This window comes from Pan troglodytes, chromosome 1 (genome assembly GCF_028858775.2).
Source record: "Pan troglodytes isolate AG18354 chromosome 1, NHGRI_mPanTro3-v2.0_pri, whole genome shotgun sequence".
In the NCBI taxonomy this organism is placed as follows: domain Eukaryota; kingdom Metazoa; phylum Chordata; class Mammalia; order Primates; family Hominidae; genus Pan; species Pan troglodytes.
Window position 1 is genome coordinate 192,966,552 of NC_072398.2, and position 27,985 is coordinate 192,994,536.

At 49.3% G+C, this 27,985-nt stretch overlaps 2 protein-coding genes across 5 annotated transcripts; one reads left to right on the forward strand and one right to left on the reverse strand.

The window, feature by feature from the left end:
- Nucleotides 1–268: 268 nt before the first annotated feature.
- UTP11 (UTP11 small subunit processome component) lies at nt 269–20,363 on the reverse strand. The gene is made up of 10 exons (XM_513332.8): nt 20,333–20,363; nt 15,423–15,608; nt 11,907–13,338; nt 8,352–8,413; nt 7,003–7,105; nt 6,196–6,309; nt 5,621–5,714; nt 5,390–5,520; nt 1,962–2,072; nt 269–1,227 (listed from the first exon to the last, which is right to left on the reverse strand). The coding sequence occupies exons 3-10, from the start codon at nt 11,967–11,969 to the stop codon at nt 1,144–1,146; spliced, it is 762 nt and encodes a 253-aa protein (XP_513332.1). The 5' UTR covers nt 11,970–13,338; nt 15,423–15,608; nt 20,333–20,363; the 3' UTR covers nt 269–1,143.
- FHL3 (four and a half LIM domains 3) lies at nt 19,186–27,978 on the forward strand. 4 transcript variants are annotated; one of them, XM_513331.9, is made up of 6 exons: nt 19,186–19,404; nt 25,315–25,490; nt 25,599–25,773; nt 26,616–26,785; nt 26,878–27,064; nt 27,189–27,978. In XM_513331.9, exons 2-6 carry the CDS (start codon nt 25,335–25,337, stop codon nt 27,341–27,343), a joined length of 843 nt encoding a protein of 280 aa, XP_513331.2. In that variant the 5' UTR covers nt 19,186–19,404; nt 25,315–25,334; the 3' UTR covers nt 27,344–27,978. The 4 variants fall into 4 exon arrangements, with proteins under 4 accessions (XP_513331.2, XP_003308038.1, XP_054537302.1 ...); XM_003307990.7 differs by having other exon boundaries at nt 19,195–19,322; XM_054681327.2 differs by lacking the exon at nt 19,186–19,404 and adding an exon at nt 19,663–20,353.
- The last annotated feature ends 7 nt before the right edge of the window (nt 27,979–27,985 follow it).

Here is a 27,985-nt window from a genome sequence, read left to right on the forward strand (position 1 = left end):
TGAAGGTCTGCACCAAGCTATTCTAGCCTTGGAATTGTGAGTTGGCATGGAGTGCAGAGGACAGAGACACAGCCAGGCCTATTCTGACTTGAGCTTCATCAGTAAGGAAGAGGTGCTCCCGTAGGTTCCTTGTTCCAAGAGTTTCTATCTACAGCTGTTAAGTAAGAGAAAAAAATTCCTCCTTGGATAATTTATGAAGCCACCTGAATAGCCAATAAAAGAAGAATGAGTGAGGGTAAAATCAGTCTATCCACTAGATAAAACATTATGCAATCATTAAAAATAATATTTATTTTAACGTTTACTCTAGCATATATTACTGTAAAAAACTTTTGTGATGTAACAAACTGGGAAAGAGCTAATGATTTAATTAAAAAGTAGGACATCAAATTGTTTACTGTAACTATAAAACACAAAAACATGGACAAAAAGTGATGCCTCGTTTTACAAAACGGAGGAAATCAACTAGACTACTCACAGTAATTGTCCACCTCCACAGCTCTAGCTCCTAGCACAGTTAAGCATGCAATAAATATTTGTTATTATTGAATAAGCACTGGGATTAGGAATGAATTAATCTACTTTCCAAATCTGCTGTAATGAGATCCTATGTTTCATAACAAAAAAAATTATGGGCTGGGCATAGTGGCTCATCCCTGTAATCCCAGCCCTTTGGGAGGCCAAGGTGGGAGGATCGCTTGAGGCCAGGAGTTCAAAACCAGCCTGGCCAACATGGCAAAACCTGGTCTCTACAGAAAATTTAAACATTACTCAGACATGGTGGCACATGTCTGTGGTCCCAGCTACTCAAGAGGCTGATACAGGAAGATCACTTGAGCCCAGGAGTTCAAAGTTGCAGTGAGCCATAATCACACAATGCACTTCCAGCCTGGCAACAAAGACCCTATCTCAAAGAAAAAAAAAATTAAGTATATAAAAATAAGACTAATTTCACAATCCAAAAACAATTACAGAAGGGAGGGAGATTTAATGTTGTCCATAGAAAGACATTAAATGTCAGACTGACAATTTAGTTATGGTTACAAACCGGAAAACCATGCCATTTGGAGTAATGGAATTTGAAGTTACTAGAAAACGACAACAGATTTTTGATACAGAATGACAAGGCTTATCTATAACACGTCAACGTTTTCGACGACTCTGAAATTTATAAATAGCTGGGGAGTTCACCGTTTCTTTCTTCACCTTCACTTTCTGAGTTTTATCCTACAAAAGAGTAAAAAGGTGATCAGTAAAGAGAAGGAAATAGTTTTGTAAAATCGAAAGGTTAATAAACTACCTATTAGCACCTGTTTCAGCCCTTCTCAAAGTTGAGAACGGACACAGCCCTACTGCCCAAGGCATCTACTGTAGGCAATGAATTAACTTCTCCCCTAGGCATCTAGAAAGTACTAGCTGTGTACAGTCCTAGGAAAACTGAGAAGAAAGGTGTTCAAGTAGTTGTTTCATTTAAAATTATAATTTTAATTCTCTCACGGAACCCCAGTTGAGAAAGGCTGACCTAAATGATCTACAAAGCTAAAGAATTTGACATTTAGAGGAATGATAAGAATATGAAAGAGGCATCTTATATTCCTCAGCTCTGCTATTTAACTACACAATGTTGTCTATTTTTAAACACCAATGAGTGACATGCACTGTTTTGTTAACCTGTTTAAATGTTACGGGAGCTGCTCATAAGCTATAAAGTTCATATGCTACCCGATCCTACCCTTTGCTGTTCCAAAGCACTGACTAATAACCCCCTTATTACCTCCTTAATCAAGGCGCATTTCAACACTGTCAGAGTAACAGACACTGGCTCAAACCACTGCCCCTGAGGAGCAGACATTTTCACTGGGGTTGATTTACACACAGCTGAAATCCAGTCTGAGTTAAGACCTTTACAAGAAAGAAAAGGGGGGGAAAAAAAAAAGAGGCCTAAGGCTCTCTCTCCTCACCATAAGATCTTTGCGTGTTTGAATTTTCTGAGCAATAACGAACAATTTCTTCTCTCGTTCAATCCGCTGTGTCAGGCAGTTATACTGCTTTTGCCTTTCTTTAGCTATTCGCTGGAGAAGAAACACACACATTCTCAGTGAACAATGAACAGGACAAAAATGAGTAAGAAAATGTTTCTTAATCCATTTAAGCCAACTGCATAGTTTCATCAACTCCCTTCTTTCACCAGAATCAACATAATGTGGTAACAATAACGTTGCCCATTTTAGGAACATCACATTCTGGAGCTGAAAGGAACCCTGGGCCAGACGCAGTGGCTCACGCCAGTAATCCCAGCACTTTGGGAGGCTGAGGAGTGAGGGTCACTTGAGCCCAGGAGTTCCAGACCAACGTAGGCAACATAATGAGACTCTGTCTCAAAAAAAAAAAAAAAACTAAAAATTAAAAAAGGAACCCTGTAGACTATCTTATCGAAACCCATCATTTACAAACGCAGAAAAATGAGGCCCAGAGAAGAAGTGGTCCAAGGACACACAGCTCACCTGGAGCAGAGTCAGGACCATCCCCCTCTCACAAATCCCAGGAATCTTTCCACTACTACACTAAGCTGCTTCAACCTTTGTGTGAGTGCCACAGTCACCTGAGATGATGGCAGGAATGAATCAGTGTTGGAAACCCTATACAAAGTGAATGGAGAGCAACAGAAGAGTCCGCAACAGAAGGGTCCCCAGGCAGTGTGCTGGTGCCTGAAAATCTTACCACTCAGAAAGCAGAAGAATTTTTTCAGCAGAAGCTCACCTGAGAATTCTCACTGCTAATGACTCCTCAAAGATCAGTGGGGTCCTTACATTTTGGGGAATCATCAACCTCAGAGAAACTGATGAAAGCTTTGGGATCTTTCTTCTTTTTTTTTTTTTTCTGAGGCGGAGTCTTGCTCTGTCGCCCAGGCTGGAGTGCAGTGGCACTATCTCGGCTCGCTACAACCTCCGCCTCCTGGGTTCAAGCAATTCTGCTGCCTCAGCCTCCCTGGTAGCTGGGATTACAGGTGCCCGCCACCATGCCTGGCTAATTTTTGTATTTTTAGTAGAGACAGGGTTTCACTACGTTGGCCAGGCTAGTCTCGAACTCCTGACCTCAAGTGATCCACCTGCCTTGGCCTCCCAAATTGCTGGGACTACAGGCATGAGCCACCACGCCCAGCATGGGATCTTTCTTGAGATAAATGTATATACACGTTGGTAAAAGGTTGTGCAAGCACATATACCTATCTGCACAAAATACTAGTGAGAAAGGGGGGTTTTCACAGACCTCCTAAAGCTCACTCATGGGTTGTCTACCCACTCCAAGTTACAGACAAAATATCCTTGCAATCCACCCACCAGCAGTCTCTTAATAAAAATGATTTTTCAGTAAACAAAATAGAAAGAAACATAATTACTAGACAAAAATGGCAAAAATCTAAACCTCCCTAACTTCTCAAAAGCTATGCTGGTGAACTATTCTACATGGGAATTTGGAATACTAATCTCTTTAGGGACTACCACAATTCTTGAGAAGCGTCAGTGACACGGCTAATTGAAAGTACACCTAATTGCCGGGCGCGGTAGCTCACGCCTGTAATCCCTGCACTTTGGGAGGCTGAGGTGGGTGGATCACAAGGTCAGGAGTTCAAGACCAGCCTAGCCAAAATGGTGAAACCCTGTCTCTACTAAATATACAAAAAATTAGCCAGGCGTGGTGGCGGGCACCTGTAATCCCAGCTACTCGGGAGGCTGAGGCAAGAGAATTCCTTGAACCCAGGAGGCAGAGGTTGCAGTGAGCCGATATCACACCACCGCACTCCAGCCTGGGTGACAGAGTGAGACTCCATCTCAAAAAAAAAAAAAAAGTACACCTAATTGACAAACAACAGGGTTATCACAAGAACACTCATGAGCAAGCTCTTTGGCTGGAAGTGTTATCTACAGAAGGAAATATTACTGGGCCTTAGACTTCAACAATTCACGGATTCTAGCACAGTCTCACAGCAGTGGTTTCAGACAGCTTTTGTTTTCGCTTTATTGCACAGACTGTCAGATTTATGGGATTACCCAATATAGTCAAACTAATTAGGGGTATTTATATTACTAAAGCAAGTTTAGCTGCCTCTGAGCTAGAGAAAACTGCTGTGAAATTAAACATTGGAAGCAAAACTGATGCAGTGTAAATGATTCGAATCAAAACAGAACAGCTGTCTGCTTGAAACACATTGACAGCATTTTTTTTTAATGAATCAGTCAGAAGAGTTCAACTCCAGAAGGCTTTCAGGAAAAGCATGTCTTCTGCACAACCCAGTTACAGTGACGGAAAGCACCATAAGGAAAAGCCAAAACAAAATTTTTGTTACAATACACAATATGAAAGACCTTTTGGGCAGGCATGGTGGCTCACGCCTGTAATCCCAACACTTCAGGAGGCCAAGGCGGGAGTAAACACTTGAGCTCAGGAGTTTAAGACCAGCCTGGGCAACTTAGCGAGACCCCGTTTCTACAAAAAAAATTTAAAATTAGCTAGGCATGGTGGCACACACCTGTGGTCCCAGCTACCCAGGAGGCTGAGGCAGGAGGTTCGCTTAAGCCCAGAAGGTGGAGACTGCAGTGAGCCATAATCACACCATTGCACTCCAGCCTGGGTGACAGTGAGACCCTGTCTCAAGAAAAATAAAAACACAGAAAGACCTTTTGATGTGCGTATTCACTGCTAAAGGTTCAATATTAAAGTATTCCAAATTCTTTAATCTTCAGCAATCCCTTTCTCTGCATTTTCAAAACACTGGCATCTGTTACAAATATTAAAAGCACAAAGCGCAGGGTCAGAATTGGGATTCAAACCCAGGTCTAAAGGCCAGAACCTAAGCTTCTGACCACTATACCTCCTCCGATCATAGAAATCAGGAAGCCCTTCTCCACTTCCATCCCATCATCAAATCATCCTACAAATCCACTTTTCTAAGGGAACTCATGAGTTTTCCATAAATAAATAATTATTTTAGGCCAGGCACAGTGGCTCACGCTTGTAATCCCGACACTTTGGGAGGCCAAGGCAGGCAGATCAACTGAGGTCAGGAGTTCAAGACCAGCCTGGCCAACATGGCGAAACCCCATCTCTATGAAAAATACAGAAATAAGCTGGGTGTGGTGTTGCACCCCTATAGTCCCAGTTACTGGGGAGGCTGAGGCATGAGAATTGCTTGAACCCAGGAGGCGGAGGTTGCAGTGAGCCGAGATCGTGCCACTGCACTCCAGCCTGGGAGACAGTGAGACTCTGACTAAAAAATAAAATAAAATAAATTTTAAAAATTATTTTAAATGCAGTAGCAAAAAAAAAAAAAAAAAAAAACACCTAGATTCCCCTAAACTCACATGTGAAGAACAACAGAGAAAATTACCTTAAGTCCAGTCTGATTGGTAACTCCTTTCACTTTTTCTTTCTGTAAGGTCTCTATCCTGGGCCTATTAAAGACTCTGTCGACTAGCTCCGGGGCTGTTTGCAGGTGAGTTGCGACATCAAACCGTTCGACTAAAATTCAAGACAATCCTTAAGGCACTGTCGGTTTCTAACACCAAATGACACAGACTGGCATGGTAGACTGTCCCAGAAACCTTCAAACATTTCATACCTTCCTTTTTGGTGTCAAAAAAGAACACATGCTTGTTCTGTTGCTTCCCCTGGAAATCCAGCAGATGGAGCTCTGATTTTAGTCTTTCGATTTTCTAGAACACAGAATATGGTCTCACTTTATATTAGATTCTTCTAGGGTACCAAAAAAAAAAAAAAACTGCAAAAGTTTAAACCATTTCACATCATTATTGCCAGCCAGCAAAGAACTTGCTTTATTCTTTTAAAGGAAAGGATCCCAACAAATATCAGGTATTGGGCTAGGCACTTCCCAAGACGCACTTAATCCCTGCAACAGTCGCCTGAGACAGAAATGAGGGAAGAGCCTCAGGGAGTTGAATTTGCCCATTGTCATGGGGCTAGTAATTTATGGCAGTGCCAGAACTCAAACCCTAGGTCTGTCTCATTCCCAAACCTGAACTCTTTCCACTCTACCATGCTAACTATACTTCTAAATCATTATTACAATCAAGTGAGATTGTAAATGCCAGAAGAAATTAATGAATAACTTGAGATTGATGAATTTAAGTTTCCCTTCTTAACCAATAAAACCAATCAGAACAAAGAGTGAATTACCTTAGCTTCTGCAACCCTCTTCATTTCTATATATTTGACGTCCTGAGTTCTCATCAGCTTTAGTTGTTCTGGGGTTACTTCTTCCTTAGTCTCCTTAATAATATGTACTCCATCCTAAAATCCAAATTTAAAAGATATATTCCCTATTAGATTAAAATCATTAATAAGTTGTTGGCACAGTGCACAGCTAGAACAAAGACAACCATAGGCCAAGTGCGGTCACTCACACCTGTAATCCCAGCACTCTGGGAGACCGAGATGGGCAGATCACTTGAGGTCAGGAGTTCAAGACCAGCCTGACCAACATGGTGAAACCCCGTCTCTACTAAAAATACAAAAACTTAGCCGGGCACAGTAGTGTGTGCCTGTAGTTCAGCTACTCGAGAGGCTGAGGCACGAGAATCACTTGAACCCGGGAGGCAGAGGTTGCAGGGAGCCGAGATCGCACCACTGCACTCCCGCCTGGGCAACAGAGAGTGAGTCCATCTCAAAAAAAAAAACAAAAAGACAACCAAATACTGTATGCTAACAGCAATCCTAGACACAGGCCCCTGAGGCGTACGTTCAATGTAGCACCTCCAGTCATCCGTCCTAGAACAGCTCCAGGTATAAGACAACCCAGATTCAAAGGTAAAAATGCACGCTCCTCTGGAAGTGGAGGGTTTGCCTTGGACACTGACCAAGAGCACCTGGAGTAACCAGAGAAGGGTTAAATTAAGGCCAAGGATTCTTCCTCTCCATCTCCTCCCTGTCCTTATTTTCCAATGTGTGGAGCTCAAAACACCAACCAAGCCATTGGGCACCCACCTGGAGTTTAACCCGAGTCATTTTGTAGTAGAATTCATCTGGATTTTTTTCAAGAGCCTTCTTCCGAAGAGCTTTGAGGTATTCTTGTTTTTTACGGTAGTCACTAAAAGACAGGTTAAATGAGGTTCATAGCAAAAAAAAAAAGATAATTTTAAAAAACCAAAAACCCACAATAACCAAACTTTACAAGCATCTAAAAGGTCACACAGAGTGAAACTCAAAAAAGCCAAAGCAGTGACTGGATCTGGACACTCCACTGTCACTGAGCTGAGCTCATGTCTTCGCAGGGTCCACAGTCTAATCAACAGTTCCTATTCCAGTGGAACCTGAAATTAACTGTCCCCAGCCTATATATGTTTCAGTGCCATTTATATCATTACAGGGAGACACCAAACAAAGTACAAATTAAAACTCCTTAGACAGGATATGGTGCAAGCTTGGGCACCAAATGACCATATATAATTCAGAAACTACACAGTACAGTATAGCGCAATGACTAGAATCATGGACTCTGGAGCCAGACAGCATGGGTTCAAATCTGGACTTGACAACTTCTGGCTAAGTAACCTTGGATAAGTTATTTAACCATCCTGAATCCCAGTTTCATTTGTAAAATGAATACGGTAATAGTAACCCATCCCAGAAGGTTGTTGGGAGGGACAAATCAGTGTAAAAACGGTAAATATCCTAGAACACTGCCTGACCCAATAACAATACTTAATTATCATTAGCCTTAAAATCTCTGGGACCTACAGAAACCCATTTAATCCATCACCACCATCTAGACCAGGGGCATAAAAAGGACCTCAGCTGACATGTATCGCTAACAAATAATTAAGAAGTATTTTGCAAACAAAGTGCTAACAGAGAAGAAGAATGGGGATAATTGTTTTATAAAATGTTTTCAGAGTTCATTATCACCCACGCTTGGTCTCATGAATCCATCTTTCACATCTCTTCATTCCACATCACACACATGGTGATGTAAGAGACTCAACAAATGGAATTTCAGATTATATCCTGCACTTCAAGAAAACAAAGAGAAAAAGATTCAACTTTGGGCTCAAACACCAAGGCAGAGCCAAATCAAAGCCACTATGAGAAAATGATCTGGAACAACATAATACAAATAATTCACAATGCAACTACAGTTAAATAAATAATGATCTGCCTAAACAAAGAGAGAAATTTAGGATCACAGAAAAAATTATCTGACAGGCTGCCAGAGCTTTGGCCATTTTATCAATGGCAGGAAATTATCCCCTGTTGGACACTCAGGCAATTCAGCTGCAGTGCAAGGAGGTTGTAAGCTTTCTTGGCAGCGCCTCTACCAGAAAGACTGAACTCACTCTGCACGAAGTTTGTAATCTTTCTTTTTCTCCAGCAGGCCCAGATGTTTTCGAAAGCCAGGCTAGAAGACAAAAGAAAGAACAACAGTGCTTAGTTTCCTCCGCAAACACATATCCAAATCAACATGACATCTAACAGGCACAGGAGTCTCTGGAGTGCTCAGTAAATCCAGTCCTTGGAGCTAACCCATGACCCTGTTCCCTCCCCTCCCCATAACTGGGCTCTGTCCAAGGATGAGAGGGACCCTGCCAGCACCAGACAGGTCACAAGCACTGCTGTAGTAGGTTTCTTGGCCTATTAAGGACAGAGAGAGGCAACAATGACTCGGCACTAAGCAAGCAGTTGCCAGTTGTACTAAAATTACTACCAACTTAATCCAAGGGTTTATAAAATACTACAAAGGGAAAACATAGTAACAGGGAGGCAACTGTGGTAAGGGAGCTAAATTTAGAGTCTGGAGATGTGGGTTCAAATCCAAGCTTTACCTCTGAACAATCTGTGACCTTGGGCATGTCACTTAACTTCTCTGAGCTGCTATTTCCTGACTGTAACATGAAAATAGTACCTGCTTCTCCGGGTTATACTGAGGATTCAAGGAGCTTGTATTAATGGTAATGCCTGCACATGGCTTGACACATAGCAGCTTTCCAGCATGAGCTTACTATTATTATTATACTTGTGGTACTCAGTATGAGAAAAAAGTATGACAGAAAGTACTTTCTCTGACGTAGACTTGGAGAGCATGGAAGGTATAAGGATTAAATCTTGGTATGATCCTTCTACATACTACCATTTGTTGAGCACTTAGTATATGTCAGGGTCTTGCAATGTGCTATGCTCCTTACACAATTTCATTTAATCCCCACCACAATCTTGGAAAGAAGGTGAAACAGGCACTATTGTTACCCCAGTTTTCCATAAAGGGAATGAGGTTTAGAGAATGATATGCCCAAGAACACAAAACTAATAAGTAGCAGAGCCAAAACTAGAACCCATTCTCCCTAGGGCCATCACAGTAGACTGAGTCCTCTTCTGTTGCGAATAATCTTAACATTTTGGGAAATGCATACACTTCTCCAGTGTTTAAACTTGTATAATAGGCCGGGTGCAGTGGCTCATGCTGTAATCCCAGCACTTTGGGAGGCCATGGTGGGTGGGGCACCTGAGGTCAGGAGTTCAAGACAAGCCTGGCCAACCTGGTGAAACTCCACCTCTACAAAAATACAAAAATTAGCCGGGCATGATGGCAGGTGCCTGTAATCCCAGCTACTCAAGAGGCTGAGCTGGGAGAATTGCTTGAACACGGGAGGCGGAGGTTGCAGTGGGCCAAGATCACACCATCGCACTCCAGCCTGGGCAACAGGGCGAGACTCCACCTCAAAAAAACAAACAAAAAAAAACTTGTATAATAATTTGGGTAGGATTTTTAACAGTCATCTTTCTCATCTTTTATCCTTCAAGTGATGCAATAAATAACTATTTAAGGCCAGGCTCACACTTGCAATCCTAGCACTTTGGTAGGCTGAGGTGGGCAGATCACTTGAGCCCAGGAGTTCGAGACCAGCCTGGGCAACACAGTGAGACCTCATCTCTACAAATTAAAAAAACAAAATAAAATTAGCTGGGTGTCACGGTACACGCCTGTGGTCCCAGCTACTCAGGAAGCTGAGGCAAAAGAATGGCTTGAGTGAGGGGGTCGAGCCTGAAGTGAGCCGTGATTGCCCCACTCACTCCAGCCTTGGCAACAGAGGGAGACACTATCTCAAAAACATAAGTAAAATAATACCAAACCTCCCCTAATAATTTTAACTTTAATTACAGCAAAGGGAGGTTAACAGAGTAGAGAAAGCAAGCTAAAGGGTCAAAAAAGCAACAACATGAGGTGAGGCAGAAATCTTGAAATCTCTCATGTCCACCTGAATGTACAACCGCATTACAAAAGGAAACCTGGTATTGTATCTGAAATAGTTTACGTAATAACACATACACCCTCCATACAAAATATCTTCAGTAGCTCCCCTGCTGCCCTACTGAAGGATCTGCAGGATAAAGTCCAAACTACCCAAATATGGAACGTTTGTGTCAACGGTTTACCCACCTTTTCAGGATGGTCTTCTTCTCACCTCTTCTACACAGGCCATCTGTTCCTACTCAGCCATGGCCATGCCATGTCCACAGCCAGCTCTGAAAGCCCTCTTTCTTCTCTGCTAATCCAATTCCACTACTTACAACTGTGACTTTGGATATACTATTCAATCTCTTTAAGCACCAGATTCCTCATTTGTAAAATGAGGAATGAGGGTAACATCCACTTCAGAGGGATGTTGTAGGATTACATGAGACAATTGTAAAAACATGCAGGGCTGTGCCTAGCATATAGTAAGTGTTCAAAAGGTGATAGTTTTGGCCGGGTGCAGGGGCTCACGCCTGTAATCCCAGCACTTTGGGAGGCCAAGGCGGGTGGATCACCAGAAGTCAGGAGTTCGAGACCAGCCTGGCCAATCTGACAAAACCCCGTCTCTACCAAAAATACAAAAATTAGCAGGGCATGGTAGTGTGCACCTGCAGTCCCAGCTACTCGAGAGGCTGAGGCAGGAGAACCGCTTGAACCTGGGAGGCGGAGGTTGTAGTGAGGCGAGATCGTGCCACTGCACTCCAACCTGGGCAACAGAGTGAGACTCCATCTCAAAAAAAAAAAGTTTGATATATGCTATTAAGCAGGAAGACTGAACTGTAGTTAAGAGGCCTTAGTTCTATCCCATCAGTCAGCTGCACAACTCTTTCCCCTGTCTTCCTCATCTGTAAAACTAAGTTGGAGGACATATGTATGTCTAAGGGCCTTTCTGAATCAGATATTAAGCACGGGATTCCTGACAGTGTATCAACTGATTCTGCATATAAGCTTATTTCTACTCAACCTCCCTACACAGACACACCCACCATAGAAATCCTAGAACTGTTTACTCTGCCTGAATCTGGTGTTTGTAACTGGACAAGTCACCACTCTGGACCTCAGTTTCCTCATCTGTATAATGGGAATGGAAAAGGCCAACATTAAGCGGTAAGGCTTAAACAAAAAGCACATATGGCAGATCTTCATGAACCACAAACCCAGCGTGATGATGATACCACATTAGTAACCACAGTCTCTTCGGTCAGGGCCCCCATATGCAGCAGGCGGAGCTGCCCATTAGACGTGGGATCCAATTTCAGCCCAGCAGTTGTTGCCTACCTGAGCTCTGACCTCAACTCCTCAGAAGAGACCAGGCACTTAACAGACATCTTACTCAATCACCACACTGAAATCTTCCAGAGCAGGTTTTATATCCCCAAGGAAAGGGGGGCACCCCTGCTTTTCCTAGAACGGAAACGACAAATCCCCTCCACTCGTTCCCACGAAGCTCCGCCCCAGCCACGCCAGCGTCATTAACATACATTTACGTGCATTTATATACTATACAGTTTGGACCCGGATCCCACGGTGGCGACAGGGTTGGGGCAAGAGTAACACATGGCGAGAAAGGCCAGCACTCGTGCGGCCTGTATGGTCCTACCTGGCTTCGCTCTCTGTGTTCCCGCTGCCGGGACTTAGCCGCCTTCCGAAAAGCCGCCGCCATGTCTGTACAGCCTTGGAAAAGCTCAGTGGAGAACGCCGGATCCGCACTGCCTCTGCCGCCAAGTCCACTGATTCCTACCGGAAATAGGCCTAGCCGCCGGCGGTTTAGAACCGCCCACTTCCTCTAAACAACCTATCCGGAGCCGGCTTTCAGGAAGTACGTCATTTAACAGAGGCAGTCACCGCAGGCTGCTTCTGGGAAGTGTAGTTTCCTAGATATAGTCTCGTGACTCTATAAGAGCCAGTTCTTATTCGCTAGCGCCTGTCCACGCTACCCAGATCTCGCCTTCGCGCTTGGCCCGCGTGGGCACCTGGGAACACGTGGCTGGCACTGGCCTCCGTCTGAGCTGGGCTTAGCGTGTGCGCATGTGCAGTCACTTACAGCTCGGCACGGGTTGCTGTATCTAGAAGGTATGTTTAAAGCTAGAGCAGTACGGATTTAACAGTTTTGGGGCTGGCTGGGCGCGGTGGCTCACGCCTGTAATCCCAGCACTTTGGGAGGCCAAGGCAGGCGGATCACGAGGTCAGGAGCCTGCCCAACATGGTGAAACCCCGTCTCTACTTAAAAAAAATACAAAAATTAGCTGTGCTTGGTGGTGCGCGCCTGTAATCCCAGCTACTCGGGAGGCTGAGGCAGGAGAATCACTTGAACCTGGGAGGCAGAGGTTGCAGTGAGTCGAGATGGCGCCATTGCACTCCAGCCTGGGCAACAGAGTGAGACTCCGTCTCAAAAAAAAAACAAAAAACAAAAAAACACTGTTGGGGCTCAGGACTCACCACTCCAAAATATGACTGTGGGAGGCCAGAATATGCCACCCCAAAATATATATTTCTCTGGCTTGTTTCTTAAAGCTGGTTATGCTGAGAAACTGCAGATACAGGAGTTGCTCTGAAAAGCTGTCCTTCCTTTTGTAGAAATAAATTTACACCTACAAAGGAAATCTACATTTTTAGTGAGGTATCTGTGTCAAGAAGAGGGCTGACAACTATTACTTCCTGAGAGATTTTATCTCCATAACAGGACATTTCCTCCTCTCACCTTCTCATAATATGTGTTGCCACCAGCCCCCAGAGGCCCCATGCCACTATTCTTTTCTGTAACTTGGGACACTATATAAACTTCATTCATCTGACCTGTCCATTTTTTGCTCCTCTACAACAGTGTACAGGAAAAAATATTCTATAGAGAGACAAGAGACCTTAAAACCATAGCTGGCTCTGCCACTCACTTACAGGCTGTGTGACTTTTGGCAGGTTTCTTGACTTTAATGAGCATCATTTTTCTCAAGCATAAAATGAGGATAATAATAACATACACTTCTTGCCTCATATTGCTGTCAAGAGCTCACAGTTGAACTGAGGAGTCATATCTGTAAAGAGCATAGAAGGAAATCACCCAATGACAATAGCTATAAAGTTCTGAGTCCCTCACATCCCTAAGGGAATGGCTGGTTGACGATATGCGAATCAGAGGCAGTACAAGGTAATGACCCATGAGGTGTGTTCTGATGCCACCCCAGTCAAGGTAAAGTTAGATTCACTGAGCCTCCATCTCCCCATCTGTAAAACTGAGGTAATAATAATACTATACCCACAGGACTGTTTTGATGATTAAATGAAATATGTTGTTTTTTTGTTTGTTTTTTTTTTTTTTGAGACAGAGTCTCGCTCTGTTGCCCAGGCTGGAGTGTAGTGGCATCATCTCGGCTCACTGCAAGCTCCGCCTCCCGGATTCACACCATTCTTCTGCCTCAGCCTGCTGACTAGCTGGGAGTACAGGTGCCCACCACCACGCCAGGCTAATTTTTTGGATTTTTAGTAGAGATGGGGTTTCACCGTGTTAGCCAGGATGGTCTCAATCTCCTGACCTCGTGATCCGCCTGCCTCAGCCTCCCAAAGTGCTGGGATTACAGGCGTGAGCCACCGCACCCGGCCAAAACGAACTATGTTTAAAGTGCTTAATGCTGTTTTTATTCCTTAGCAAGTTCACAATAAAATGAAGTTACTATTGTTATTTTTATTATTACTAAACCTGCTTCTAAGTTTAGAGAGAGGATTGGGCACAGTAGAGCATTCCAGAGGTATTTGGTTTCTTTTCCACCACATGAAACAGGATGTATAATTGCACCCATTTCTCATGACAGGGGTCACTCCTCCAGCTCAGGAGCTCCAGGGAAATCATCCCCTTAGTCCCCAGAAATGCCAGTCCAGTCGACCAGTGGGCCTGAAAGAGCTGAAAGTATGAGTTTGAGCCTTGCCCATTTAGGGCCTCCTGCATTAACAAAATTCCATCTCATTTATCACTTACCATTGGAAGACAAGGCCCTTTATAACCTGCCTCATGCCCACCTTTCCAGCCTCATTTCCATTAAGAAGACCAGCTGTCAGGCAGGGTGACTAGGTGGCAGCCCCAGCCACTCCTGCCTCTTCCCCCTGAAGAAGGCACTGGGTGACCAGCATACCCAAGAGAAGCTAGCTCTGTACATTAGACAGGGGGACCCCGGTGTCAGCCCTGGCTTTATATCTATCACCTATTGGCTTGTGATTTGAGGCTATGATGTCAAACTCTCTGAGCTTGTCTTACTCTGTCAAATGGTGATGATGATAATAATAACTACCTCTTCTGGTTTTTGTGAGGACAGAAAGAGGTAATGACTACCACGTGGCATGGTGCCCTTCACACAGTCAACATTTAACTACATTAGTTCTTGCTCTGCCCTCCCCACCTCCCATGCTCTGTGAAAGTCACTTACTTATTTCACCCTCTCCACCCACAAATTCAATGTCCAGCTTGGGGTCACAAGGAAAGTTTCTGGACGGCCAGGCGCAGTGGCTCATGGTTGTAATCATAGCATATTGGGAGGCCAAGGCGGGCAGATCACTTGAGGTCAGGAGTTCAAGACCAGCCTGGCCAACATGATGAAACCCCATCGCCACTAAAAATACAAAAATTAATCGGGTATAGTGGCGTGTGCCTGTAGTCCCAACTACTCAGGAGGCTGAGGCAGGAGAATAGCTTGAACCTGGGAGGCGGAGGTTGCAGTGAGCCGAGATTGCTCCACTGCACTCCAGCCTGGGTGACAAAGCGAGGCTCCATCTTAAAAAAAAAGAAAAAGAAAAAAATAGAAGAAAGCATCTGGGCAATTTGGAAGAGGTTATCTACCAAGCCTTGAGGTCTGCAAGGGCTCTAGGCAGCCAGTAGGTAAGAGTGAGCAATATACCCAGAGGAAAAAGGCTGTGTTCTCACTAGGGGGAAGAAGGGCCTGTGGTTACAGGCATCAGAGAGTGATTCAGCATTCAGAGGAAACCATGAGAGGCCTGTCAGTAGCCACCCAGGGCCTCCTTTTGAAAACCCTTGCAGAGTGAAAAAACAGCAGGGGTGCCCTAAGCATGAGATAAAGAAGAGTGTGTGGGGACCTCTAGGGTGAGTGAGGGACAACAGGATCCTACTCACCCAAGGCCAGTCATCCAGCTCTCAGGCTCTGCTTCCAGCCCCAGTTCAGACACACCTGTTTCCCAGGGAGGGGGGAGGACAGATAGGGAACAGGAACAGGGAGTCCATGTGGCTGATCCCTGGACTTCCCTGGGGCACGTCCTCCTGGGCCAACGAAAATAGAGTGAGCAGAGAAATGTGAGCCTCCTGGGGAATGGAAATTGAGACAGGGAGACACAGCTTCAGTGTGGGCGGCTTGCCCCTAGGCCGCTTTCCCTAGCCCAGGTGGCCCAAGCCAGAGAGCTAACTTTCTCTGGCCCCCAGACTCCAAGTCCAAGTAGCTGAACCTTAACATTTGATCATGAAAGTGGGGACTGTCCCCACATATTGACAACCTATTGTGTGCTCTCATCCAATCCTTACAACAATGCTGTGAGGCAGACTCATTCACTTTTCACAGTGAGAAGACTGAGGTTCACAGAGATTAAATGACTACAGATACTAGAGCCTAATGGTGAAGCTCATTTTTGGCATAGGGTGCTATGACTTCTGACTGTCCAGATTTGATTTTTTATTTTTATTTTTTTCCCCAAGACAGAATCTTGCTGTGTCGCCCAGGCTGGAGTGCAGTGGTGCAATCTTGGCTCACTGTAACCTCCTCCTCCTGGGTTCAAGCGATTCTCCTGCCTCAGCCTCCCAAGTAGCTGGGATTACAGGCATGCACCACCACAACCAGCTAATTTTTGTATTCTCAGTAGAGGCAGAGTTTCACCATGTTGGCCAGGCTGGTCTCAAACTCTTGACTTCGTGATCCGCCTGCCTCAGCCTCCCAAAGTGCTGAGATTACAGGCGTGAGCCACCGCCCCCAGTCAGTTTGATTTTTTTTTTTTTAATAGAGATCGGGGTCTCATTATGTTGCCAGATCTGGTCTTTTTTTTTTTGAGACGGAGTCTCGCTCTGTCACCTAGGCTGGAGTGCAGTGGTACAATCTCGGCTCACTGCAAACTCCACCTCCCAGGTTCACGCCATTCTCCTGCCTCAGCCTCCGGAGTAGCTGGGACTACAGGCACCTGCTACCATGCCTAGCTAATTTTTTGTATTTTTAGTAGAGACGGGGTTTCACCGTGTTAGCCAGGATGGTCTTGATCTCCTGACCTCGTGATCCGCCTGCCTTGGCCTCCCAAAGTCCTGGGATTATAGGCGTGAGCCATCGCGCCTGGCCCAGATCTGGTCTTAAACTGTTGGGCTCAAGCAATCCTCCTGCCTCAGCCTCCCAAAGTGCTGGGATTACAGGCAAGAGCCACCAAGCCCGGCCAACCATTGGGATTTGTATCCTAGCTTTGCCATTATTACCTGTGTCGCCCTTGCCAGGTTACTTAATCTCTCTGTGCCTCCATTTTCTCATCTTTAAAATGAGGATGAAAATATATATTTAGGCCAGAAATAGTGGCTCATGCCTGTAATCCCAGCACTTTGTGGGGCTGAGGCAAGAGGATCGCTTGAGCCCAGAAGTTCAAGACCAGCCTGGGCAACTTAATAAGACCCCTGCCTTTACAAAAAATTAAAATTAAAATAAATTAGCTCAGTGTGGTGGCCCACACCTGTAGTCCCAGTTACTTGGGAGACTGAGGTAAGAGGATCGCTTGAGCCCAGGAGGTTAAGGTTACAGTGAGCCGTGATTACACCACTGCACTCCAGCCTGGGTGACAGAGCAACACACTGTCTCAAAAACAAACAAACATAGATGCACATATATTTAATAAAGTTATTGAATAATCAGGTATGTCAATATATGTAAAGTGTTTAGGACTGGTGCAAAGAAAGAACTCAGGAAGTACTGGCTCTCATTAAGGCTATTTAGGAGAGATTAGAGCCATGCATCAAGAACAGAGATTCCAATACTCTGCCTTTTATCAGGCCCCTTCTGTACTCACTCATAACCCCTTGCTTTCTGAAGGCTCCCCACCTTTGCCCTCCCGTCCCCCAGAGCTGACCTCCTCTTGGTACCCACTCCACCAAGGCTGAGTAGTCTTCACTGCACTCCCCTGGGCTGGGAGTCTCTTACACCTGCAAGATACATCCCAGAGAGGCTGGGCATGGTCACTCATGCCTGTGGTCCCAGCACTTTGGGAGGCTGGGGCAGGCAGATCAGATCTTGAGGTCAGGAGTTTGAGACCAGCCTGGCCAAGATGGTGAAACCCCGTCTCTACTAAAAATACAAAAAAAAATTTAGCCGGGTGTGGTGGTGCACACCTGCAGTCCCAGCTACTTGGGAGGCTGAGGCAGAAGAATCGCTTGAACCTGGGAGGTGGAGGTTGTAGTGAGCGGAGAGTGCGCCACTGCAGTCTGGCCTGGGCAACAGAGCAAGCCTCCATCTCAAAAAAAAAAAAAAAAAAAAATCCCAGAAAAAGGCCCCATCCATGGGCTGGATGCTCACTGCCTGGACTCCAGATAGCAGGTGTCTGTGATCCAAACCGAGGATGTTAGAGGGGCATACATACTGAAGCAGTGTCTGCTATCCATTCATTCATCAGATGTTTATTATGTGCCAGATATTGGAGTAAGTACTGAGAAGACAGTGGGGAACAAAACGGAGCCCTGCCTTCATGGCTCTTACCATTTAGGCAACAACAGCAATAATAAGCAAGCAATGATTTAATTTTGAAAGGAAACCAGGCCTGGTGGGTGACTTGGGACCCAGGAACCCAGGCATGATGCAGAGATGGGACGGAAAGGTTCTCAGGAGCCCCAGCCTGGGAGGGTGTTAGTTCCTCCGCGAGAGCTCTGCTACACCCAGCCTGGGGTGTGGGGAGGCCTCTGTGGGCACCTGAATCTTCACTCTAGATGCTAAGGTTATTCCGGGGTTGGTTTGTTGTCTCTTGTTTCCGCAAACAGCACAGTAGAGCCTCCTGCCTCCCTCCCTCCCCCACCCCTTCCAGACTGAGGCTATTTATTCCTAGTGACAAGCCTGAGGATCCCAGGGGGGGTGGCCTTAAGGACCTGGAGGGGCCTCGTGTCCCTAGCAGGCGCCAGTCCTCCCTCACGGACACAGGGAGGAAGCCAGAGGCTCAGACACCGCAGAGGTCCCCTCCCCTCTCCTCCACCACCCCTGCGGTGCCCCATCCTCTCACACTCCTCACACCCCACCCTAGAAGCCCAAAGATCATGGGGCCGAGGATTAGGGTCTCCCCTGGGCCTCAAAGGTCAAAACTATTCCTGGGCACTGCGGAAACCCAGGCAAGGCAGGACTTCTCAGTGTCAGGAGGCTATTGGAAGTGGGGAGGTGGTTACCCCTGTTTTTGCTACTCAAAGTTGTGGAATAAAACCCTTTGGAGGTCAAGGCCCTATGGTGGGGAGGGGTCCTCTCTTCGTCCCATGTTTTCAGAGAACACCTTGGTGCCCGCTGACAGGCTCATGACAGCAGAGTCAAAACGTCCTCCTCCAGGCTGGATTAAGGCCGGGCTGAGTGTCACCCCTGGGGTAAGGTGAAGGGGTGGGGGGATCCGAGGAGGCCAGAGGACTCCCCCAGTGGACCATGGTCTGCGGGGTCTCGTGTCGCCGGCCTGAGATGGAATACAGCAGTCTTCCTCTGGCAGCTGGGGATGGGGGGTGGGAGGGGAGGAGAGCAGAGGCTGCGGGGAGGGGACAGGGGCGGGGTCCCGGCCGCTTGAAGGTTGGGAGAGCCAGGTTAGGCCGGACGGGAGGAGGGGGCCGGGACGACTGGCGGCCGAAAGGGAGGTGGGGGCGGGGTCTGGCCCCCGCGGCGGGCTGGGGGGCCGGGGGCGGGGTCCGGGCGGGGCGGGCCCGCGCTCACTTCCTCGGGGAGGGGTTGGGGCCGCACTCCCACTCGCCCACACGGTCCGTCTGCAGTCGGCAGCCTCGCCGGCAGCTCGCTCGGCCCCCGCTTGGCCCGGCCCGCAGGTAGGAGCCGCCGAGGGACGCGGCGCCCGGTTCCCGGCCCCGCCTGCGCCGCGCGCTCCCCGCTCCCGCCGCCCGCTTCGAGGTGAGCGCCCCGCCGACCCCGGCTCCCAGCCCTGGCGGTCCGCCCCCGCGCCCAGGCCGGGGAGCGAAGGGACCCGCGGAGGGCTGAGGCCAGCCGCGGCCCCGGTCCCCTGTACCCGCCGGGCTCTGGCCACGGGTGCCCGGGGCACGCCGAGCCCGGGAGAGCGCCCGCCGGGACTGGACCCCTCCGGGCTACCGGGCGGGGCGGGGGCGGGGGCGGCAGCGAGAGTTGGGCGGGGGAGGGGGCTAAGTTTGAAATAGAAAAGCCGGAGAGAGACAGACAGACCGACCGACCAGAAGCGCTGGAGAAACTGAGGTTCTCGGAAAGCCCGGTGGAGCGAGAGGCCGAGACAGGCAGGGACTCGAGGCACAGGAGGCTACCGAGACCACTGAAACAAGGACACACCGGGCGTACAGAGTTACCGGTGGACAGACCCGAGGCATAGGGGCCGTCCTAGGCTTTGTGGAGCATTTTCAGAAAAAGCATACGTGGGACCCCAGCGAACACATTCCCTAGGGCCCTTCCCCGGGCCTTGGAGGTGCCCTGAGGCTTCGGCGTCATTGGCCTCATGCTGAATCTGCTCTCTGAGGCCTGCAGAGACGCTCAGAGACTAGAGACAGAGACATTCAGGCGTGCAGAGGTGGCGAAAGAGACTTGGATGCAGAGACAGAGAAAGGGAGGTGGTGGGGATTGAGACATTCAGCCATGTAGACAAGAAGAGACCAAGACTTGAGATCCACAGAGGCATGGGCCCCCTGGGGGACAGCCAGTCAAGATACAGAGCCGTCCAAAACCTAAAGACAGAGACCGAAGTGTGCCCAGACACAGAGATGCTGAGTGAAGCAGAGACAGACACCAGAAACTGAGACTAAGTGGGGGCAGAGAGACCTAGGTGGGCTGACAGCTTCCAGGACAGCCCCTGACTTACCCGGGCCTGAACCATTGGGAGGTGAGGTTGTGGGGAAACAGAAACTCTGAGCCTACCGATCCCCCATGAGGCAGAGGCCCTGAGACAGTAAGTTCGAGATCAAGAAGAGCCCGATGCACACACACAGCCACCAAGACAGCCCCAACTTATTTTTAAACTCAAATCTTGGATGGGCTGCCTCAGCCCTGGGGGACCCAGGGTGAATGAACTGTTCCTCTCATGTCCCCAGAGCAGCTGCGGGATCTTGCTCCCCAACCCCCTTCCCTAAACTTCTCTGACTTCCAGGCCACATGGGGGAGAGCAGAGCTTGGGGTTGGTGCCCGGTAGCAGAGGGTGAGGGTTGAGGGAGTTGGATTTCTCCCCTTAAGTCTCCTGTCAGCTTCTAGAAGGTGGGGGAGGGGTCTGTTCTGATCCTGACTCACAGCTGTGGGACCTGGCCAGGGTCCTCCTGGACAGTGGGCATGTTGGGGGTGGGGGCAGAAGGATTGAATGGTTGGCTTGGGGCATTGGAAAGGCTTCTGGGTGTCTTCCAATCACAGGGCTAGCAGCTGAGGAGAAGAGCCAGGCTCTGGTGCATCTCCTGTTCCCCTGCCCTTAAAAGCTGACCACCCCCATGTCACCATTCCCTTCATCACCAGGGCAGCATTTTTAGGGAGAGGGAAGAGCTCTGGGCTGGGAGGCAGGGGACCTGGGTCCTGATCGGGACCTTGGGCATGAACCTGCTCTATTCCTGGCCTCCTTGTGCTCAGCTGTAAAATGGGGATGATACTCTGTCCTGCCTGCCTTTTGTGAGATCTGATGAGATTGTGGTGGGCATGGACTTTGTGAGTGGCAAAGCAGCATGCAGGTGTCTACATCCGTGGACCTGCATGAGAGATCTCAAGAGTTAAGCTTACTAGAGTCAGGCTGACCGGACTGAAGTGACCACTTTCCCCACTGGTGTCCTCAGCAAGCCCCATGGGCCTGGGGCCCCCTATTCTCTCCCTGGGCCTATGCTGAGAATGTCCAGGTCAAATTTCAGACCAGGCTGGGCACAGTGGCTCACGCCTGTAACCCCAGCACTTTGGAAGGCTGAGGCCAGAGGATCACTTGAAGCCAGGAGTTCAAGACCACCCTGGGCAACATAATGAGAACCCCATCTCTACAAAAAATAGAAAAACCTAGCTGGGCATGGTGGCACATGGCTGTAGTCCCATCTACTCAGGAGGCTGAGGCAGGTGGCTTGCTTGAGCCCAGAGTTGTTTTTTTTGTTTTTGTTTTGTTTTGAGACAGAGTTTTGCTGTTGTAGCCCAGGCTGGAGTGTAATGACATGATCTTGGCTCACTGCAACCTTCACCTCCTCAGTTCAAGCAATTCTCCTGCCTCAGCCTCCTGAGTAGCTGGGATTACAGGCGCCCGCCACCATGCCTAGTTAATTTTTGTATTTTTAGTAGAGATGGGTTTTCACCATGTTGGCCAGGCTGGTCTTGAACTCCTGACCTCAGGTGATCCACCGGCCTTAACCTCCCAAAGTGCTGGGATTACAGGTGTGAGCCACCTCACCTGGCCGAGCACAGAAGTTCGAGGCTGCCATGAGCCATGATCATGCCACTGCACTCCAGCCCTGGCAACAGAGTGAGACCCCAACTCAAAACAAAAAAAAAACAAAAAGGCTGAGCGGACACCAGCTTGGCCAACATGGCGAAACTCTCCATCTCTACTAAAAATACAAAAATTAGCTGGGCATGGTGGTGCCCTCCTGTAATCCCAGCTACTTGGGAGGCTGAGGCAGAAGAATCGCTTGAACCTGGGAGGTGGAGATTGCAGTGAGCCGAGATGGAGTTAACTGCGCTCCAGTCTGGGTGACAGAGTGAGACCCTGTCTCAAAAAAAAAAAAAAATTGGGCTGGCACTGTGGCTCATGCCTGTAATCCCAGCACTTTGGGAACCCAAGGCAAGAGGATAGCTTGAGCCCAGGAGTTTGAGACCAGCCTGCGCAGCATATTGAGACCCCATCTCTATTTAAAAATTCCAGTCCAGGCAGGGTGTGGTGGTTCATGCCTGTAATCCCAGCACTTTGGGAGGCTGAGGCAGGGAGATCATGAGGTCAGGAGTTCGAGACCATCCTGACTAACACAGCGAAACCCCGTCTCTACTAAAAATACAAAAAATTAGCCGGGCGTGGTAGCAGGTGCCTGTAGTCCCAGCTACTCGGGAGGCTGAGGGAGGAGAATCACTTGAACCCGGGAGGTGGAGGTTGCAGTGAGCTGAGATTGCGCCACTGCACCCCAGCCTGGGCGACAGAGCGAGACTCCGTCTCAAAAAAAAAAAAAAATTCCAGTCCAGCTGCTTGACCCAGACCTGCCTGTGAAACTGCTATCTGGCCCCAGTATGAGTGAGGGCGCTAATAGTAAAATACTAATAGCTACCATTTTCTGAGTATTTATTATCTGCCAGGTGCTTTACAAGTATCATCACATTTAAGCCTGACAACAACCTTAGGAGGTAGGAAGCGGTAGTATCTCATTTAATTAGATGGGAAAACAGGCTTAGGGATTTGCCCAAGATCACTCAGCCAGTAAGTGCAGGAGCCAGGATTCAAACCTTACAGCTTGAGCTGCTCCATACACCATAGCCAGTTACGCAGTCATTCTGAGCTCCAGGAGGTTCACTGGGAGGTGCCTTGTGAGGGGAGATTGTTGGAGGTGCAGGGTTGTGAGCCATCTGTAGAGGAGCAGTCTCCCCCAAACCCCGCCCCACTGCCGGTCAGGAAGGAATACAAGGCTGGCTCCCTTCAGTCCCCTCAGTCCCCAGCCTTGCCAGGGAAAAGGGCAGGGAGAGGGGTATGGGCAGAGACAGGTGGGCCTTGTTGGTGCCCTTTACTCTGTCCTCACCAGAGCCCAGCTGGATAGACTAGGGCATTGGGGGATTCTGGGAAGGAAATAGAAGCCATGCCCATACCCTATTTGGGTTGCCCTGGTTTCGGAGTTCTGACTGTCTCTCAGGGGGTGGACCCAAGTCTAGCCTGGGCCTGAGAAGGTGGCAGCCGCAGTGGGCCAAGCCAAGAAGGAAGGAAGAGGCCCAGGCACCCCCTGTGGACGCATTCCACCTGTGTGGCCCCCTGCTGCCCCGTGGCTGACAGCCCAGGCAATCCTCAGATGTTGGGCCAGAGGAAACCTGGGCCTGAGTGGCAGGAAGGGGGCTGAGAAAGAGGAGTATCTTCTCTACCCTACACCATAGCCCCCAGCCCAGGAGTTCCAGCTCTAAAGACCCTGGCCCCTGGTGGCCTCATGCCCTGGCCTGGAGCGCAAGCTGGCTGTTCTCCCATTGCGCAGAGGCTTGATGTATGGAGAGGCCTCCAAGCTGGGGGCATCTGCTGGTGCCTGGAGTCTGAACTTCAAGCCAGAGCAGCGCTTGTTGTCAAGAATTTCGCACTGGGGGTGGATGAGAAAAGGAGGACTTTTCCTTCAGCTTGAGCCAGGGCAGGCCCTGGCGACTGCCAGTACTGGAGCCTTGTGGGAGAGTGGGTTGGTGGATTCCTTTGTGTGTCCCTGTAACTTCCCCGGGCTCATCCACAGCTGTGAGAACATCTCCTTCCTATGGGTCCTGGTGGTTCCTCTCCACTACCCCAGGATCCCAGCCCTTAGAGAGCAGGCTTCATGATGGAGGAGAGCAGGGGTGGGAGCTCTGACTTTGGGGCTAGAGACTGGAATCCGGGGCAGCAGAAAGGTCTGGGAACCCCACTTCCCTACCGCTCCACTCCCTAGGCTCCTGTTCCAGAGGCAGCTGTGTGGATGACCTCATCCCACAAACATGCTTTGTTCCTGAGAAAATGGAAAGTGTCTGAGGTTTGGTCGGGGGCTGGGTGTCTCCAGCAGCAGCTCTCAGGGCTCCCCCTTGTCCTACTCCCCACCCAAGATGGGGCCTGATTGGGGAGAAAATGTCTTCACTGGCTCTTGCTCTCTCTCCTTTCAGCTCCCTAGTCCCAAACCCTGAGAAATCGGAAAAGGTGGGAGAGACCTTCTCTCCCAGAGGCAGTAGGAGGGAAATCATGACCCCAGGGGATGGAAAGATCCTGGGGTTTTGCCAGATGCTAGCAGGAGGTGGCAGGGGGCACACTGCACTCCCAGTCTGTCTCCAGTTCCCCTCTGCCTCCCCCGACACTTCATTTTCCTTTTTTCTCCCCATTGCTGGCAAAACCTGACATCTGGCCATCTGTGCCGCCACAGCTGCTGCAGATGTTACAGGCCAAGGCTGTCCAAGCTGGTGTGACACAGCGGGGGTGGGGGGATGAGGGCAGAGGGTCTAGCTAGGGAAGCCTGGCTGTGTCCAGCTTGCAGGATTTCCTTCCTGCTTGAACCTAAGCTGAGCCTCTGAAGTTCCCATTGCTTGGCTGATTCCCCGGGAGGGAAGGCCCAACCTCTCACACTGGCCTCTTCTACCATTCATTAGTCCAGCACCTCTCTAGCATTCCACTGTTTTCTGGATCAGGAGGGGCCAGGCACAGCCCATTCCCGTCTCTAAGTTCCGTACTCCAGAGCTCTGGTTAAGGGTTCCTTTATCCATATTCCTAAAGTCCCTTCCTGGGAGTCAGGAGAGGGTGGGAGTACTGCTCATAAGGAGTAGAGTGGGGTGGCTCCCTGCCCCTGCTTCTCCCACGCTGGGGACAGTCGGGACAGTGGAGGCTAGACGCTGGCTGGGACAGGAAATGAGTCACTGACCCAGGAAAAGCCCCCTCCCCCTAGATCTGCTAGGGCCTAGATAAGAAAACAACTTCTGCTTCCTGGTTTTTTTTCTGACCTCTTCCTACCCCGAGTTAAATACAGAAAGAAACATGTGGGATTCCTGGTTTCCCGGAAGCACCCCTTCCCCATCCCCACCTACTCTGAACTGGCATTTCCTATGCCGGGTCTCTTGCTGTGTTTTGAATGCAGAGGCCTCTTTGCCAGGAGCCAAGCCACAGCCTCTCTGTGTGACCCCAGTTCCACCTTGTGCTCCTAACAGGGTTCTCTCCCCTTGCCACCATGAGCGAGTCATTTGACTGTGCAAAATGCAGCGAGTCCCTGTATGGACGCAAGTACATCCAGACAGACAGCGGCCCCTACTGTGTGCCCTGCTATGACAATACCTTTGCCAACACCTGTGCTGAGTGCCAGCAGCTTATCGGGCATGACTCGAGGGTAAGGAGAGGGCCAGGCCAGGCAGGAGGTGGGTGGTGACCAGTGGAAGGGGGCAAAGGATGGGTCCATGAGGCCTGGGTGCCAGTGCCCCTGCTGTGTTCCCCACAGGAGCTGTTCTATGAAGACCGCCATTTCCACGAGGGCTGCTTCCGCTGCTGCCGCTGCCAGCGCTCACTAGCCGATGAACCCTTCACCTGCCAGGACAGTGAGCTGCTCTGCAATGACTGCTACTGCAGTGCGTTTTCCTCACAGTGCTCCGCCTGTGGGGAAACTGTCATGCCTGGTATGTCTTCAGGGGCTCATCTTGTGTGAGAACTGGCATCTGCGTAGGGTCTTTGCATGTGTCTGTCTGATACATGGAGACTTGGTCTGTGTAAAGACCTGCATACACAGCATGTTTCTGGAAATTTAGTATATACGGGATCTGTTTGCCTGGTATACTCCTGGGGGCTACTATGTACAGGCAGATTGACACATGTGATACATACTTGGGGGCTTAGCATGTGTGAATATCTGCATGTTTAGTACAGGTAGGAACTAGAGGTGTGCTGAGACTGTCATGCTTGTTGCATTGGGTCTTAATGTATGCAGAAGCAGATAAACAGAGAGCTTAACATGTGTGGGGACCTGCATGCCTAATAGAAATGCTGGGACTCAGCACCTATGGAGAATGGTGTGCCGAGGAGATGTGAGGGCTTAGCATGTACTGAACCTGTCATGCCCAGGGCATTAGAACTTTGTGTGGGCAGATACTTACTTGCCTGGTACATGTGGGGTCCCATGTGAGTGCTAAAATCATCACATCTGTTATATGAGGGCTTAGCTCTTAGTGAGACTTCATGACTGTTACATGGAGGCTTGATGTGTGCTGAAATTGTCATCTCTGGGACATATGGGGGCTTAACATAGGCCAAAACCCTCGTGTCTTAGCTGGGTCATCATGTCCGGTGTCTGGGGAGAGGTTAGCATGTGTAATATACGTAGGGCGGGGGGGTTCTTGCTGCATGTGCACGGACACCACCCTGCTCACGCTGAGAGAGGAGTGGAGACTCCTGGGGAAGTTACAGAGGGTGGCCCTCAGGAGCATGGGACACAACCTCTAAATGGGACCCCTGTTCCCCACAGGGTCCCGGAAGCTGGAGTACGGAGGCCAGACATGGCATGAGCACTGCTTCCTGTGCAGTGGCTGTGAACAGCCACTGGGCTCCCGTTCTTTTGTGCCCGACAAGGGTGCTCACTACTGCGTGCCCTGCTATGAGAACAAGTTTGCTCCTCGCTGCGCCCGCTGCAGCAAGGTGGGGGCTGGGCCCGCCAGGTGGGGGTGAGTGAGGCCTGTTGTGGGGTGGGAATCCCCACTCATACCTACTAATGGATGCTGCCCCCACAGACGCTGACACAGGGTGGAGTGACATACCGTGATCAGCCGTGGCATCGAGAATGTCTGGTCTGTACCGGATGCCAGACGCCCCTGGCAGGGCAGCAGTTCACCTCCCGGGATGAAGATCCCTACTGTGTGGCCTGTTTTGGAGAACTCTTTGCACCTAAGTGCAGCAGCTGCAAGCGCCCCATCGTAGGTGGGACAAGGGTCAAAGAACGGAGTGGGTAGGGTGCAGGCAAGGGAGTGGGATGTGGTATTGGGTGAGGTTGAGGGCCAGACCATCCCCACATCTGCATAGCTAACTTCCAGCCTCCCTCCAGGACTCGGTGGAGGCAAATATGTGTCCTTTGAAGACCGACACTGGCACCACAACTGCTTCTCCTGTGCCCGCTGCTCTACCTCCCTGGTGGGCCAAGGCTTCGTACCGGATGGAGACCAAGTGCTCTGCCAGGGCTGTAGCCAGGCAGGGCCCTGAGCCAGGGCTCCTGGACCCAGGCTTTCCCATACCACGGGCCCAGGACTGTGGCTCCTTTTCTAAACCACCTCTGGGACTTAGCTCCCCCCGCCAAAAAAAATGGGTCTCCTTCTGGGCTCCAGGATTGTCTCCCCACTCCAGCATCCCCAAACTAGTACTCCCTGACCCAGGCCCCCAAACCTGGGCTCTTACAGAGCCTCCATGAGTCAAGCCCCCTCCCCACACCTGGACTCCAGAATTCACCCTCTCCCCTGCAGTCTGGGTTCCCAGACTGAGTCCTCTCCCCAAATCAGGGCTCTAGACCCGAGCCCTCCAAACCTGGACTCTGGGACTTAGGCCCCCTTAAATCTAGACTTCTCTTTATAGGTTTCAGGTCTCCTATGGGTGCCTGGGAAGTCCTCAAAAGTGGACTGTTCTCAGGCTTGACCTGCCCCACCCCATCCCCGGGGTTGAGGCTGTGGGGGCAGCAGATCAGGAGCCCACTGATTAGGGGCCCTAGGGTACAGGGTGCTGCCCAGCAGGTCGCCACCGAGTGTCTTCTCATTTTATTTCAGCTCCATTTTGCCCATAGATGGGCAGAGGGGTGAGATTGGCTCACCCCCCTTCCAGATTCTGCAATAAAGCGGTGTGAGGAAGCAGGGG

What these genes read in the sequence shown, in the direction of transcription:
- UTP11 (XM_513332.8), bottom strand. Translation starts at nt 11,969, where the DNA reads ATGGCGGCGGCTTTTCGGAAGGCGGCTAAGTCCCGGCAGCGGGAACAC. An exon ending in AACACAGAGAGCGAAGCCAG is followed by an intron (nt 8,414 to 11,906) that starts GTAGGACCATAC and finishes TTTGTCTTCTAG; the next exon opens with CCTGGCTTTCGAAAACATCT. An exon ending in AGAGGGTTGCAGAAGCTAAG is followed by an intron (nt 5,715 to 6,195) that starts GTAATTCACTCT and finishes TCTGTGTTCTAG; the next exon opens with AAAATCGAAAGACTAAAATC.
- FHL3 (XM_513331.9), top strand. Translation starts at nt 25,335, where the DNA reads ATGAGCGAGTCATTTGACTGTGCAAAATGCAGCGAGTCCCTGTATGGA. An exon ending in TTATCGGGCATGACTCGAGG is followed by an intron (nt 25,491 to 25,598) that starts GTAAGGAGAGGG and finishes TGTTCCCCACAG; the next exon opens with GAGCTGTTCTATGAAGACCG. An exon ending in CTGCAAGCGCCCCATCGTAG is followed by an intron (nt 27,065 to 27,188) that starts GTGGGACAAGGG and finishes GCCTCCCTCCAG; the next exon opens with GACTCGGTGGAGGCAAATAT.